Source organism: Dama dama, chromosome X, assembly GCF_033118175.1.
Source record: "Dama dama isolate Ldn47 chromosome X, ASM3311817v1, whole genome shotgun sequence".
Classification (NCBI taxonomy): domain Eukaryota; kingdom Metazoa; phylum Chordata; class Mammalia; order Artiodactyla; family Cervidae; genus Dama; species Dama dama.
In genome coordinates this window covers 59,824,459-59,839,848 of record NC_083714.1, presented here as the reverse complement: position 1 = coordinate 59,839,848, position 15,390 = coordinate 59,824,459, and the positions used below count along the sequence as shown (strand labels likewise).

Sequence of the window (15,390 nt, the reverse complement as noted above, 5' to 3'; positions counted from 1 at the left end):
GTGACTATTTATATGGGCTTCCCTGGTGGCTGAAATGGTAAAGAATCTGGCTGCAATGCAGGAGACCTAGGTTCGACCCCTGGGTTGGGAAGATTCCCCGGAAAAGGAAATACTCACTTTATATACAAGTTTTTTTGTGGATATATGTTTTGATTTCTGTTAGTTCTATCTAGGAGGAGATTGTTGATAACTGTTTGTTTAATCATTTGAGGAATTTCAGAAAGTGCACCATTTTACATTCCCACCAGCAGTGTACGAGGGTTCAAATTTCTTGGCATCTTTGCCAGCACCTGTTGTAATCTGACATTTTGATTATAACCATCCTAGTGAGTATGAAGTGTTATCATATGGTTTTGACTTACTTTTCCCTGGTGACTAATAGTGTCAGGTACATTTTCGTGTACTTTTTTCCCCCTATAAATATGCTCATATAGACAATATTTTTGCATAGATCCTCAGGGGATTAACAGACCCTCAAAGTTATGAAACCCTAGAGAGGTTATTGGGTAGACACATGAAGATAAACTGTCATGACAGTTATTATAAGTTAATAATATAAATGACAGTAAATAATATAATGCATATTTTTTGTTTTACACTGCTATATATTCAACAAGCAGAGTAAATAAAACACATTTTAACATTAGCTGCACTAAAATATTGATTTACTTTCCATTGCATAATTCTTAATAGGGGTGGAGCCCCAATTCCTATTGAAGTGAGAAAAGTATATTATATGTCACCATCTCTGAAATCAAAGGGTAACCCCATAGACTGAATGAGGTAGAAAAAATTACCTCTTACAAATTGTACAAATGTAATCAGATACATAGGATTAGAAAACCAGTAGAATAGATGCCTATACACCAGGGAGTTATCTGTGTAAGAGGAGAGTGAAAAGAGGTTGAGGGATGTGTTAACCTGAAAGTCACTTTCAGGATGAACAGTGGGTACTTGGAAAAAATAAACACTATTCAACAAGAGTCAACAGTTATTTTGATGAGTACTAGCTTATTACTCGGAGAAGGCAATAGCACTCCACTCCAGTACTCTTACCTGGAAAATCCCATGGATGGAGGAGCCTGGTGGACTGCAGTCCATGGGGTTGCTACGAGTCAGACATGACTGAGCAACTTCACTTTCACTTTTCACTTTCATGCATTGGAGGAGGAAATGGCAACCCACTCCAGTGTTCTTGCCTGGAGAATCCCAGGGACCCGGGAGCCTGGTGGGCTGCTGTCTATGGGGTCGTACAGAGTCGGACACAACTGAAGCAACTTAGCAGCAGCAGCAGCAGCTTATTACTGCCACCACAGCTTTGCACCTATGATATATGAAAGTTGTCTGTTCCCAGGGAATAAATGAGTATTTTCCCTGTGGTCTGAAGTCACCTATAAAGTTTGGATCTTTGCTGGGACTGGAGAAACAGTGGCTTAAGCTTTGAAACCTTAAAGGAATTTGCTTAGGCAGCTTTGAGGGGATCATTATACCTCATGGCATATTCTTAGAACCTGAGAAAACTTCCTTATACTGGAAGTGAATACATTTGTATTTCTTAAAGCAGGCAACCTCACTCTCTTCACTAGATCAGCTTTTAGAAAATGGAATGATTTGGAGTTGCAATTAAAATTCTAGGCAGAAGCTCTTCTAGGATGTTCCATTGCTTAACTAAAAAACAGCATGGGAAAGTAAGCAATTCAAGTTCTGTACCTTATTTCACCTTCTCTAATGTGACCTGCCAGTTCCTCAATAAACTTCTCCCCTTTCATCCAGTAGATCATTGGTCCGGACTCTCCACTGAACCCAAAGAATGCTTTGCAAGGGATGTTCAGAGGCTTACCTGAGAATGACAGAGAGAAAAAAACATTAGCAAATGGCTCTGGTTATCACTGGGAGACAGAAAAGGACCATTTAACCTCCAAAGGAAAACTCAGAAGTGACCCATTTTCAACTCTTCTTCCAATCATCTTATCACTCACTCTAAATGAGAAAATTTTTACATGGTTACAAGGGCTTCTGGGAAATTTTAAAAGTCAATATATTATCAAAAATGAGAAAGTAAAGAAAGTTACCAAGTTTTTAGAACTGCTGATTTTTACTGCTTCCCTGTTATGAACTAACATGAAAAAATCAAATAGAGAGAATCCTCTTTTATATTCCTCTTTTGAGAATATTAATAACTACTTACTTGGACTTGCCTTTGAAGTTAACATTAATCAAAGTATAAGTTAATTTTTAATTGAGAAACATAGACTATCCACTGTTACTAAGACTGAATAGGGAAATTTTGTTAGTTCTGATTATTGCATATTCTAAGAAAAATTGGATACTACAAAGAATTTTATAATTACAGAAATATCTATAGAAAGTAGATGGAGCAAAAACTCAGTCTAACCATATCTTCAATCTCTTTGTGTCACCTATAGTACTTAAATAATTCTAGGCAATACTGTAGCTTTTTACTCTGCATCTTAGATTATAGCTAAAAATGTTTTAATTATAAATGTATCATCAACTGTATAAGCAATTATTTTTTGCTGGCATTGATTTTATTTTCTTACAAAGTAGTTAAGTAAGGGAAGAAAGGTATAGAGAGCACAATCTTGACATTCCTGACAAAGGAATCCCCCAACTCATAAATCATAATATATCATTCTCTCTATAACATGCAATTTTTGCCCTGGTTGGAACATTAGATGAAGCAATTTCAAGAATATTTTTCCTTGAAGAGTACATGGTAAAGTTGTTCCCACAATCACTCTGAGCTATGGACAATTTCTCCTTTCTAAAACTGATCCAAAACTTCCATGTTCCAAGAACAATTACTTTCTAAAAACCTTTCTATTTAATCATGACTAGCAGATAGCTTGCTTTGAGGACCACTTACACCAAGAAACAGTTTTAATTGGAGTTAGTGTCTACACTGTGACAAAGAGGAAATTGAGAAAACGTCATAGATATATGGATGCTGGGTGATAGGCTGGGCTTAACCATAATAAGTGACTGTTATCAAATATTGGTCTTTTTATAATGCAAACTTCTCTCTCAGCAAAATGGCATGTCATGGACCTTTGGGATCATTCAATTATTGTCAAAAGCTTTTATATCAACAGTCTTTTATATTAATATATGTCTGAAACAAGATTATTAATTGTTGCTTTGAACATGTGTTTTGTGATACAAGCTTGTGTGAAAAATAGAAGACAGCCTTGTATAGCTAAGAGATTTGAATTCTTGTTTGGATCTATCATTAAAAAGTAGACTATATGGCCCTGGGTAGATTACCAAACTTTTTACAAACTGATTTCTCATATATGTAGTAAGAGTGGTAATAATACTTTGGAGGCTCAGATAAGATAATCTCTACGAAAATACTTGGTGAATTTGAAAGTCCCATCCAAATTTATCATGGTTGTGTTTTCCTTCCAAGGCTTGGTCTTTCAACAAGTAAAGTTTGAGACATAATTGTATGTGTCAAATCAGACAGATAAGTGTTTATTAATATTTGACCCTGTCAATCTCTTGTCTTCTTATTTATGAGTTCTAAGGGGGAATATTCTTTTCTTATCAATAGTTTATAAATATCTCCTGGATTCTAGAGAAGGTGTGATTCATCCAAGCAGGCCCTTTCTTCTCTAAATCTGAACATAGGGTCTTTTTTATGACTTACTGTTCTTCATTTCCATGAAATTGAGGTATTACAGAAGTCAAGTAGATAGCAGCAAAAGATCCAGAGACTGATAAACATTATTATAAGGATCCTAGTTGCTAAAACTACCAGAATATACATTTATACAAATGAACTCTAGTTGTCATTCCATTGGGCTATGTTGAAAGAACATATCAAATAAAATACCTTTTTTTGGTGGATATCCACCTGCAATGCAGGAGATCCCAGTTCGAATCCTAGGTGGGAAGATCCCCTGGAGGATGGACAGGTTACCCACTCTAGTATTCTTCAGCTTCCCTGGTGGCTCAGACAGTAAAGAGTCTGCCTGCAGTGTGGGAGATCTGTGTTCAATCCCTGGGTTGGGAAGATCCCCTGGAGGAGGGCATGACAACCCACTCCAGTATTCTTGCCTGGAGAATCCCCATGGACTGAGGAGTCTGGCAGACTACAGTCCATGGACTTGCAAAGAGTTGGACACGACTGAGCGACTAAATACAGCACACAGAACAGCATGTGGGTATTCAGGCCTGGTTTGATTTTAATAGAAAAAGAAAATTATAGCAATGTGCAAAAAGGTGCCTCCTTGAAGAGGTCTGTCAAAAATGGCAGTATCTGCCCTTTCTTTGATACTACACAATGGGTACTGACTATTACAGTGATTTCTCCTGGAAATATTTTTACTCTCCCATCAGACAGGTTTTTGTTAAATAAATGCAAGAGACACATTTCAGCAGCCTAGATTCTTCAAATGCTGAACAAATATCCTGAAGCCTCTGTTAACAGCCAAAAGAGGAAAACAGTCCAATTATCATACACAGTACTCTGAGGAGAGTCCCAAAATGATCAGCTCTTGTGCCAGATAGTGAGAATCAATATGTGCCAGGTTGTGGGCACCTCTTCTCTCAAAAGGCCTGCGTTGATTGAGCAAATTACCTGAAACAGAGTCTCTCCAGGCTTTTCTAAAATTTGGCTTATGTGCATATGCAAACTCCTATCTACCATTTCCATTTGCTACTGTATTGTTTTGCCTCCAGATGTTTTCAAAATCATTCCTATGGTACTGTATTCCCTACTAGTAGAGATGATCAACTCATATTTATATCTAAAGAGGATTTTACAGTAGGTTGAAGACTATCAACATAAAAATAACTCTTTCTCAATGTTTTGTGCTATTCACAAGGTAATGGCTTTAGACATATCTCCCTTTTAGGTTCAGTCTGTATTACTGGCAATTTCTCTTTCAGTTTATTAAGTCTAGACTAATTAACAAAACATATGTTCATACAAAGACTTAGAGATGGATGAAAAATGGATGTTCATAACAGCTTTATTTGTGATAGCCAAAAGCTGGAAACAGTCCAAATGTTTGAAAGAATAGATGCAAGTATACTCTGGTACATCCATACAAAAAATATTTATCAAGTATGAAAAGGATGAACTACTGATAAATACCACAACAACTGAGTTTCAAAATTTCAAAACAATTATACTAAGTTAAAGAGGCCAAACAAAAGGGTACATGTTTTGTGATTCTATTTATGTAAAATTCTAGGAAGTTAAAATTAATCTATAGCTTCTTAGCAATTTGAACATCTGTATGTGATCCAACCACTCCATATAAACGCCTATGTCTATATAAAGCGTTGTACTCAAATACTCATATCAGTGTTATTTTTCCCAAGTTAGGGAAATTTTCAGTCATTATTTATTCAAATAACTTGTGTGGCCTTTTCTCTCATTCTTCTGGGACTCCCTTTGATGCAAAATGTTAGTCTGTTTGATGTTATCACATAAATGTCTTAAATTTATCTTCACTTTTTCCCAATTCTTTTTCTATTTGCTGCTTTGGTTGGATAAGCTCTACTGCCTTGTATTCAGGATCACTTATCCTTTCTTTGTTTCATCTAGTCTGCTATTGAACCTCTCTAGTGTCTTTTTTGGAGAAGGCAATGGCACCCCAATCCAGTACTCTTGCCTGGAAAATCCTATGGAGGGAGGAACCTGGTGGGCTGCAGTCCATGTGGTCACTAAGAGTCGGACACGATTGAGCGACTTCACTTTCACTTTTAACTTTCATGCATTGGAGAAGGAAATGGCAACCCACTCCAGTGTTCTTGCCTGGAGAATCCCAGGGACAGGGTAGTCTGGTGGGCTGCTGTCTACCGGGTCGCACAGAGTCGGACAGGACTGAAGCGACTTAGCAGCAGCAGTAGCAGTGTCTTTTTCACTTCAGTTAGTGTATTCTTCAGCTCTGTGACTTCTGTTTGGTACTTCCTTACATTCCTTATCTCTTTGTTAAAGTTCTCATCTTGTACTTATCAATTCTTCTCCCAAATTTGGTGAGTATTTTTATGACCATTACTTTGAACTCTTTATCGGGTAAATTACTTATCTCCATTTTATTAAGGTTTTTTTTTTTTCCTGGAGTTTATTTTGTTTTATTGCTTGAAACATATTCTTCTGTTTCTTTATTTTCCTTCACACTTTGTGTTGATTTCTATGCTTTAGATAGAACAACCACTGCTTCCAGTCTTGAAGTGGTGGCCTCATGTAGGATATGAACCTTGTTGTTCATCTTGCCCTCATTTTTATTTGTCTCTCAAACCTTTTACTTGTCCAAGCAGTCTATTATATATATATATATATATATATATATATATATATATATATATATATATATATTTTATTTTTTGCTTTCTTTTTTTCCCAATTATTTTTATTAGTTGGAGGCTAATTACTTTACAATATTGTAGTGGTTTTTGCCATACATTGACATGAATCAAGAGTCTATTATATTTTTAATTGTTGTTCAGCCACTCAGTCGCTCAGTCATATCTGACTCTGCCACCCCTTGGACTGCAGCACACCAGGCTTCAGTATCCTTCACCAACTATCAGACTTTGCTCAAACTCATGTCCACTGAGTGGGTGATACCATCCAACCATCTCATCTTCTGTCATCCCCTTCTCCTCCTGCCTTCAATCTTTCCCAGCATCAGAGTCTTTTCCAATGAGTCGGCTCTTCATATCAGGTGTGCAAAGTATTGGAGCTTCAGCACCAGTCCTTCTGATGAATATTCAGGGTTGATTTCCTTTAGGATTGACTGGTTCGATCTCCTTGCAGTCCAAGGGTCTCTCAAGAGTCTTCTCCAACATCATAGTTTGAAAGCATCAATTCTTCAATGCTCAGCCTTCTTTATGGTTCACCTCCTACATCAGTACATGACTGCTGGAAAAACCATAGCTTTGACTATGTCAAACCATAGCTTTGACCTTTGTTGGCAAAGTGATGTCTCTGGTTTATTAATATGCTATCTAGGTTTGTCATAGCTTTTCTTCCAAGGAGCAAGTGTCTTTTAATTTCATGGCTGCAGTCATTGTCTGCAGTGATTTTGTAGACCAAGAAAATAAAGTCTGTCATGCTTTTCATTGTTTCCTCATCTATTTGCCATGAAGTGTTGGGACCAGATGCCATGATCTTAGTTTTTTGAATGTTGAGTTTTAAGCCAGGTTTTTCACTCTCCTCTTTCACCTTCATCATTTTTAATAGCTCATATTAATTTTGGATGTGCCAAATCTTGTCAGTGTCCCAAAGGGGAAGACCATAGTTAGCATTCAGGCTGATTGGAACTCAGACTCTCAAGTAGCAGCTTTTAAAGTATGAGTATATAACAGTCCTGTGGATCCACAAGTGTAATTCCTGCTAGCCACCAGAGTCAGGCAATCTGGTGGTGTCCCCTGGGGAAACCTGGGGTTCCAGATGAATCTATAAGCTCCTTACTGGGAGACACGGGTGAGCTGGACTGAGCCAGAGGGAGAGCACATAGACGATGTTCCCTAGCCTGCCTTCTCTTGGAATACCTCCAGAGCCTTTAGGTGTGAGCCAAACCTGAAGCTGAAGCCCCAGGCATAGCAAGTATGCCTCTTTCACTGAAAGATGGGATGTGTTCCAGTCTGTTGTCTGTGTAATGCTCTGGGGGTGGTAGTCTGTCAATAATCCTCTCTTCAATTGTTACAGTCCCATGGGATTCAGGGTTGCAAGTTCTCTAACTCCTAGAATCAGATGATCAAGGGGCATTTCCTGGCAACAGCTGCAGAAACCAAAGCAGCAGATGTAAAATCTGGGAAACCAGATACAATAAAGAATTCCCATCTGAAAAATACTGGTGCTCTGGGGTGTTAAAGAGGGAGAGGGCAAAGACAGAGCCAGTCCTCTGAGATCTCTGAAAAGGTTTGTAGTCAGCCTTTGCATGCTCAGTCACTCAGTCATGTCTGACTCTTTGTGATCCTATGGACTGCAGCCCACCAGGCTTCTCTGTCCATGAGGATTCTCCAGGCAAGAATACCAGAGTTGCCATGTCCCATGCCAACATGGGTTGCCATGCCCTCCTCCAGGGGATCTTTCCAATCCAGGAATCGAACCAGGGTCTCCTGCTTTGCAGGCAGATTCTTTACCAGCTAAGCTACCTTTAGGTGTGTTTAATTAGAAGGCTGCTCCTCAGACTGCAGCCATGATGGTAAACTAACAGGACTCTTTCATGGTAAGATTGAACTCCTGGGTCTATTGTGTCTTCTTGTGCCCTGAGAGTGGTAGCTGTTTAAGAGCTCTTTCTCTACTGGTTACAGTCCTTTGGGATGTTCAAGTGTAAGCCCCACTGGCCCCCAGAGTCAGGTGATATAGAAGTATCCACTGGAAGCAGCTTCCAAAAGCAAGGTACCAGATGTAAAAACTGGGGTGCCAGACACACGTGAAAGCTCCCCTCTTGGAGACACTGGTATTCTGGAGCAGGGAGAGGGAAAGTGCAAAGATGGCACCCACTGAAAAAAGGAAAAAAAAAAAAAAAGATAGTGCCTTTCAGCTTTAGCAGGGAAGGAGAGTGTAAGAATGGCACCCTACTGCCTCTGTCCCTAGAACACTGGTGCTTTAAGATTAACAAATAAATCTCACATAAAGGCTGGATGTTTTTCAAAAGCTGCATCTCTGCTAGGCCCTGGGGTGAGTAAGTCTGCATATGAGTGCTTTAAGAGCTGCTTCTCAGTTCGCTACAGCCTTTTGGGTCTTGGGACATAAGCCCTGTTGGTTTTCAAAGTCAGATGTTATGGGGATTCATCTCTTAGGCGCAGGTCTTAAGACCTTAAGTTGTGGTGACTGATGTGGGGCATGAATCCATCAGTCTTTGGGAAGAAGCTGCAGGTTGGTGAGCTCTCTTCCCTACTGTGAGTTGCCACACTTGGACCAGAATTTATGGTGAGTTTGTATCTCAGCCTCTCCTGCCTGCCTTTTTCTCATTTGTGAAGCATAAAGGAGTTCTTTAGTTAGCTTCCACAACTTTTTCAGAGAAAACTATTCCATATGTAGCTGTAGATTTAATGTGTCTGTGAGCAGAGATGAATTTAGGATCTTCCTACATTATTATCTCAAACTACCTCCCTATAACAGCTTTATTTGTAAAAGCCCAAAACAACTCAAATTTCAATCAACATGTGGATGGCTATTGATACATCCTACAATGTGAATAAATTCAAAATCATTAGGCTGAGTGAAAGAAGCCAGATACAAAAGACTATATACTGTATGATTCCATTTATATTAAATTTTCAGAGAACACATGACTATAAAAACGGAAGCACATCAGTGATTACTTATGGCTGGGGTCAGGGACTGACTGAAAACCCAAAGGAAGAAACTCTTAGGAAACAATGGCAGTGTTTTAAAGTTGCAGTGTGATGATGGCTACACAAATGTATAAGTTTACTAAGAGCCAATGAGTGATACATGGGTGAATTGTATGATATGTAAAATTCAGATAAATAAAGCCGTTAAAAGTTTAAAAAAACCATGTTCTCAGGAAGTTTATATCTGCGAGTAGAAAGAGGAAGAGGTGAAGGACAATACACAGTATTAAATAAATTAAATATAACGTAAGCCATATACATGTTCTAAGAGATCTCAATCTTTGTGTTTTCAAAGCTAAAGTCAGCACCCTAATTACTGAATTGTCTATGCTAGAGTCTCCTGCTAGCCCAAAGAGATTCTGTTTTGCATTTCAAATCCATATAATTGCTCTGGGACAACTTTAAAAGAACCAGAGGCTGAATTATCTAATGTGAGAGAATTGTAGGTAAGAGTGGAATGATAATATCTATTTAATTTTGGCCACACATTTTAATCTCCCCCTGTTCCTAGACTTTCTAAGAATTTCTCAAGGTCAAAAATTTGATTTTCAAGTTCTTTGTTGCGATCTGCCCTTCCCCCCATCCTGTGATGGACTATGGATTTTATAAAGGCCACAGATAACCAGCAAGGCTCTACTATTTCCACACAGTTGTTCTTCATTCTTTGTTTTTCTCTTTAAACAATTTTCAACAAAGTTCTTTTACTGTCTCTTTTAAATTGCCCTATTATCTCTATTTCTTGGGATGCAATATTTTCTATCTGTGCCAGTGGAAACACACGTATGGCAGTTAATTTTCTTGTGAGGTTTGTAATTTTGTTACTGTATTTGCATCTACAGTAAAGATTGTTTTCTTTGGGAGCCCTGGGTGGTGAGGGTTGTGGAGGCATTCCCTCAGAGTGGTTCCAAGTTTGCCTCTGCCAAGTCCTTACAAGTTTCACTGGTTTGGAAACAGTGTTTTCTGTTAATTTCTTAGCTTGGGGGTTTCCACCACATGTGGGTTGTGTGAATTTAAAGTCCACATCTATGTTTGGTACAAGTTTAGAGTTCCGATTTCTCTGGAGTGTCTCTTCATCCATGGCCATGACCCTGGACAGAATGTAAATTTCCTGGCCACTTTCCTAGACCAAAGTGCAGAGTTTTCTAGTTCTTGTTTCAGAAACTAGAGTTTCAGGCTTCATAGATCCTTCAAGCTTCGAGACTTTTGCTGGGATCTCAGTTCTAACTTCACACTTCACACAGATCTGTGGTTCTATGGTCTGACCCTGAGCTCAAGCCCTTAGACTTTTAAGGTGCTTATCTGATCCTGGTATCCTCAGGTGGTATTTAGCTTTAGTTTGTGCTCCCTTCTCTGGGTTTGAGTTCCCTTTTCATTCCTAAAGCTTAGGAATTTCCCCTACTTGCTATCATGCTGAGCTAAGCATGTACAATCTTTGTTTTATTTTGACCAGCATTTCTCTGCGTTTAGAACCAGAGATGATTCTTTACCACATCAGTCTATCCTATTAACTAGTTGTGTAAAGTTCCACCACCAAAACCTGCAAGCAATATATCTTAAGCCTGAATGATCAAATTAATTTTACTTTCATCCAAGGAGTTAAAGCTAACATTTCTATTCCTGTTACTGCTAACATAAATGAAAGTTCTCCTTTCTTCCCTGGGCTCACACTTAGATTTGACCTTTACAAGATGAGATGAAAGGAGGAGTGGATATTTGTGATGCCATTGTAAAAGCTACTCACCTTCCTGCTGTGCTTTATGTACTTAAGCTTGTAGCTTCAACTTTCAAGAGCTTTATTCTTTCAGAAGAGTGTGTAATTAGGGCACACACCTTTTACTTATTTGCACACGAGGTGCTGAGTGTCCTGATCACATGCTCCAGTCACATGCTTGTAACATTAACACTGATTAATGTTAAGACACACAAAACATAGGGGTATGTGTCTCATTCTTTCACTTGTGAGACACATTTTAAGAAGTGTGAGACACATTTTAAGAAGTTTGTTCTAAAATACACTGAAGTTTGTAAATTATTTCCTCAACAACTTATAGCAGAGCTGAGGTTATCATTATATTAATGTCACACTTCTATGAATTCAAATATGCCTTCTCTTAAGTGAAAGAGAAAGAATGGAGTCATAACTTTACGGGGAATCCCCATTAAGAGTGCCTGATATTGAATGTCATCTGTCCAGTGTGTTAAAAAGGGAGAAAGTTGAGAACCACCAATCTAGGGATGTGATTTTCTTGAGTTGAAGAAAAACATATTCTTCCACTTTGAAAAATTACACACACATACACACACACACACACAAAACAGCTCAGGTGTGGTTGAATCACAAGATAGTTCTTCATTGCTCACATTGGCCTATCCTATCAATCATCTAATATGCTAAGTAACCATTTGTAGCCCAAACTATATTGACGAAAGCTCCAGGGTTCTTGATTTCACTGTGATTACAGTCTCAAAGTGAATGGATTGGACAGAAATAAATTGAATTTCCTGAGGTAAAATAATGTCCAGCTTCAATAATGAAAAAATAATCCATGTCTTCTAATATGTTAATACAATGTTCAATCTATTATAGAAAATGTTGCCTTCCCTTTCTATATATCTGGAAAAGAAAGCAGCCTTGACATTCCAGAGTGGTTTTGTGGGGCTATTCCCCAACATCTTTCTACAGAAGGACCCTCTTGCCATCATTTTCTTAATGAGTTGATACAACCACTGGAATGAATTATAAATTATAGTTGAGAGCAAGCTATTATGAAGTTAAAGGCAGGAAAAAAATGTATTTCTTCCAGTAAGATTCAATAGGAGATGAAAAGTTGATGAGATAGAGAGAGGAGATAGTTGTCCCAGCTGGTGGAAACTGAAGAGATTAAGATTTTGTGAGAAAAGAAAGTGAATACCAAAGCTAATTGACAGTTGACTGGGGAAGGCAAAAGACTGGGAGAAAATCCTCGAGTACCCTTATACTAATTATTTGGAAATGGTGGAAAATGTGTGTACATGAGAGAGAGAGAGAGAGAGAGAGAGAGAGAGAGAGAGAGAGGCTTACTACTCTTTCTTGTTTTACAATGCATATAAAGGAAACATTTTAGAGGTGATGCCCACAGCTATTTGTCTATACTAAAGACAAAGAGCACAGCAGCAGGACTCAAAGATGAGACTGTTTTCATGAATAAAAGTATAAGCAATGAGGTTGCTTTGGTCTATAATTGGCTCTTAGGGATAAGTGACACAAAGTCCAGTGGAAAAGGAAATGTTTAGAGTTATAGGATTTACCAAGCTATCTCATCAGGCAGCCTCAATCCCAATAGAAGTTTCTTTTACTGAATTTCATCAAGGGTGAATAAACATAACTCCCTTTGTGACTATGTAGCATGCCCATAAACCTTACTTACTTTACTTCTTTCATCCCCTTAGAACAGGGCTTGGTTGGCTCAGGGTCTGAAGATACTTTTCTCATTCATGTTTCTGATTCAAGGGCACAAGGTGTAGGCAAAGTAGAAACACCGCATGGGAAGAGTATTGGGGTCAGGACACAAGTTATAAGCCTGGTCTTCTCACTAAGTTTCTGTGATTTTTTTTTATAAGTTCATTCTTCCAATAGCCTCCATTTCTTCTTCTAAAAAATGATAATCAGCTAAGAGAATTTCCAAGGACCTTTTCAGATTTGACATTCTTATATTTCAAGAAGCTGGCCTACAATGGTGAGTGTTAGGATTTTTCAGGTGGGAAGAATTTCTCACATTGGAGTGCAAGCTCTGAAGTAGCAGTTCTTTCGGTAAAAGGAAGAAGATGAGAGTCCCTCTGCCCTGGGTAAATTTTGGCTTTAGCTCCAGGGTCTCTTAGTCCTGGTGTTTCATGTCTGAGTCTGCCTGGCTGTTGTGCCTGGAGCCCTAGTTCCTGTGTATCTCCCCAACCTCTGACTGTTTATTGCAGAATGAGCTTCCTGCCTATGAATACTACCTTGCCTTGAACCCTAGTTCCTCTCTGTCCCACTGGCCCCTAGTTGCTTATGTTGGCTCTGCTGATCTTGGCTTATGGCTCTGCTTTCCTTGACCCAGTGCTTTCCATATCTCGGCTTGACAAAGGGATTTTTAAAAAGTCCCCTATGGGAAAAGACAAAGACCTTGGGTATTAACTCACTCCACTAGCAAGTCCAATTTGTACTCAGCAAATTGAGATGTGGAGAGAATTAAAGTAAGCAAATACTCTGTGTGCGTGTATGCAAGTGTATATATAGTTGCAAAAGAATTCATTTGGATTGAATTAATAGTTCAAAATTAAATGCACATGATTCTTGGTAATTTGTTAGGTGGAAGAATAAACAGACAACTTTTAATTCTTTAATATTAAATGACTTCATTTTAAAAAAATGCCCTTATTGATGTAGAAATGTAGATTTGTAGTGTAGCCAACCTGTGTAATCAATTTAAAATGATTTAAATCCATGTGAGATTCATATTTAAAGCTATTTTCATTTGTTTCAAAGTTGTTTACGTGGTTTAAAACTATATGGAATTAAACATTAAGTTTTCTAATGTTATGTCTATTCTAGGAACCAGGCAAGAGAACAGTAAAAATAAAACACAGGGTAACCATTTCTCTAAAGGGAGTCACCTTTGTCATTTGAGAACATCTGACTGGAAGCAAATCTTTTTCACTTTCTCCCCTTCTGTTTCATCAATAGTACTTCTGAATCCCTTACTGATAAGATCACAACTTCTGGTACTAGGGCTTAATGGCTAGTCAAATTCTGCTATACCAGTTCAGAGGAGAAATCCATCAATACAACCATAGTAATTCTTACTGTGTGTCTGAAGACTGATCCAGGTATTATGTGTGACTGAGGAAAATGCTGATCTGTTTTCTGGGCATAATAGTGTGATTTAAAATGTGGTTGTGCAAAGTTTTAAAAAGTCTTCAACAAAAGAAAAATAAAATGTGGTTCTAGTTTTAACATAGGTGGCATTCACTTTGATAAAACTTGCTGGCTGTTTGTGGGCTGTGACTCCAGAATTGATGTTAAAAATAATCCCACAAGGATCCTTTAATACTTCAGAAAATGGAAATATCAAAGTTTAATGCCAGTTGTGAAAATGAAACCTGAAGATATCCACAGATTTCTGATCAGATTCCTGTCACAGTATTGATTTTCTGAAGTCCCACAAGGGTTCTTTTGGACTATTGATTTCCTTTGACAACAAATTCCCCTAGTCTTGTCATTCATTATATTCTGTTTTGCTGCCTACTTGATTGACATGCCTCTAAGTTCCTCTTTCCTCTTTTGCTTATTTAAAGCCTCACCCTTCAAGGTCTAACTCAAGTGTAATCTATACCATGAAACCAGCCCTGACTACTCTAAGTGCACACTGACTTATCTCTTTTTCTCTAATCTATTTTCATATGTTCATAGGGAGTTAAACATGTAGCTGTGTTCCACTTCACAAATTATTACAACAAAAATAAACCAAGTGACTAAGATGTTCTAAATTAATCCCCAAAGACAGTGAGTAAGGTACTAATATTCTCAGTTTACAAATGAGCAAACAGAGCAGAGAGAAGTTAAACATCTTGTCCAAAGCCCCAGATATTGTGAGAAAGATGTAAAACCAGATAGTTTAGCTCCACAGCCAAAGATACTAACCGCTCATCCATACTGCCTTTACCTAGAAGTTTGTATCATTTTCCAATTAAATGTTATAGTATTTAAAAGTGGAAATCAAATCTTATATTTTACTTTCATTTCCATAGAGAGATCAGCATAGTGCAAGTCATACAGTTGTGCCCAACTGTACTTGCTTGATTCTCAATATCTTAGCTCAAGTCTCAACTTTCTTCTTATTTTTAAGTTTTTCTTTTATGGCATTAAATATATCCTTGTAAGCCATCAAAAATCCATTTTGGAATAATAATCAAAGGTCCGGCAGTTCAAGTTTTTCCTTTCTTTCCCCAACTCTCTTGAAGTGGGAGAAGGGAACAATGGAAAGGGAAGAGGAACACACATAATCCATCCTTGTCCCATCAAGGCACAAT

The 15,390-nt window shown here is 38.1% G+C and overlaps 1 protein-coding gene across 1 annotated transcript in view; it reads right to left on the bottom strand.

Moving 5' to 3' along the window:
- IL1RAPL2 (interleukin 1 receptor accessory protein like 2) overlaps positions 1-15,390 on the bottom strand; it is a 633,564-nt gene that overhangs the window by 46,623 nt on the left and 571,551 nt on the right. The window contains exon 6 of the mRNA XM_061137577.1: positions 1,711-1,840. Coding sequence (XP_060993560.1) covers positions 1,711-1,840 — 130 coding nt within the window. The remainder of the gene's footprint in view (positions 1-1,710; positions 1,841-15,390) is intronic.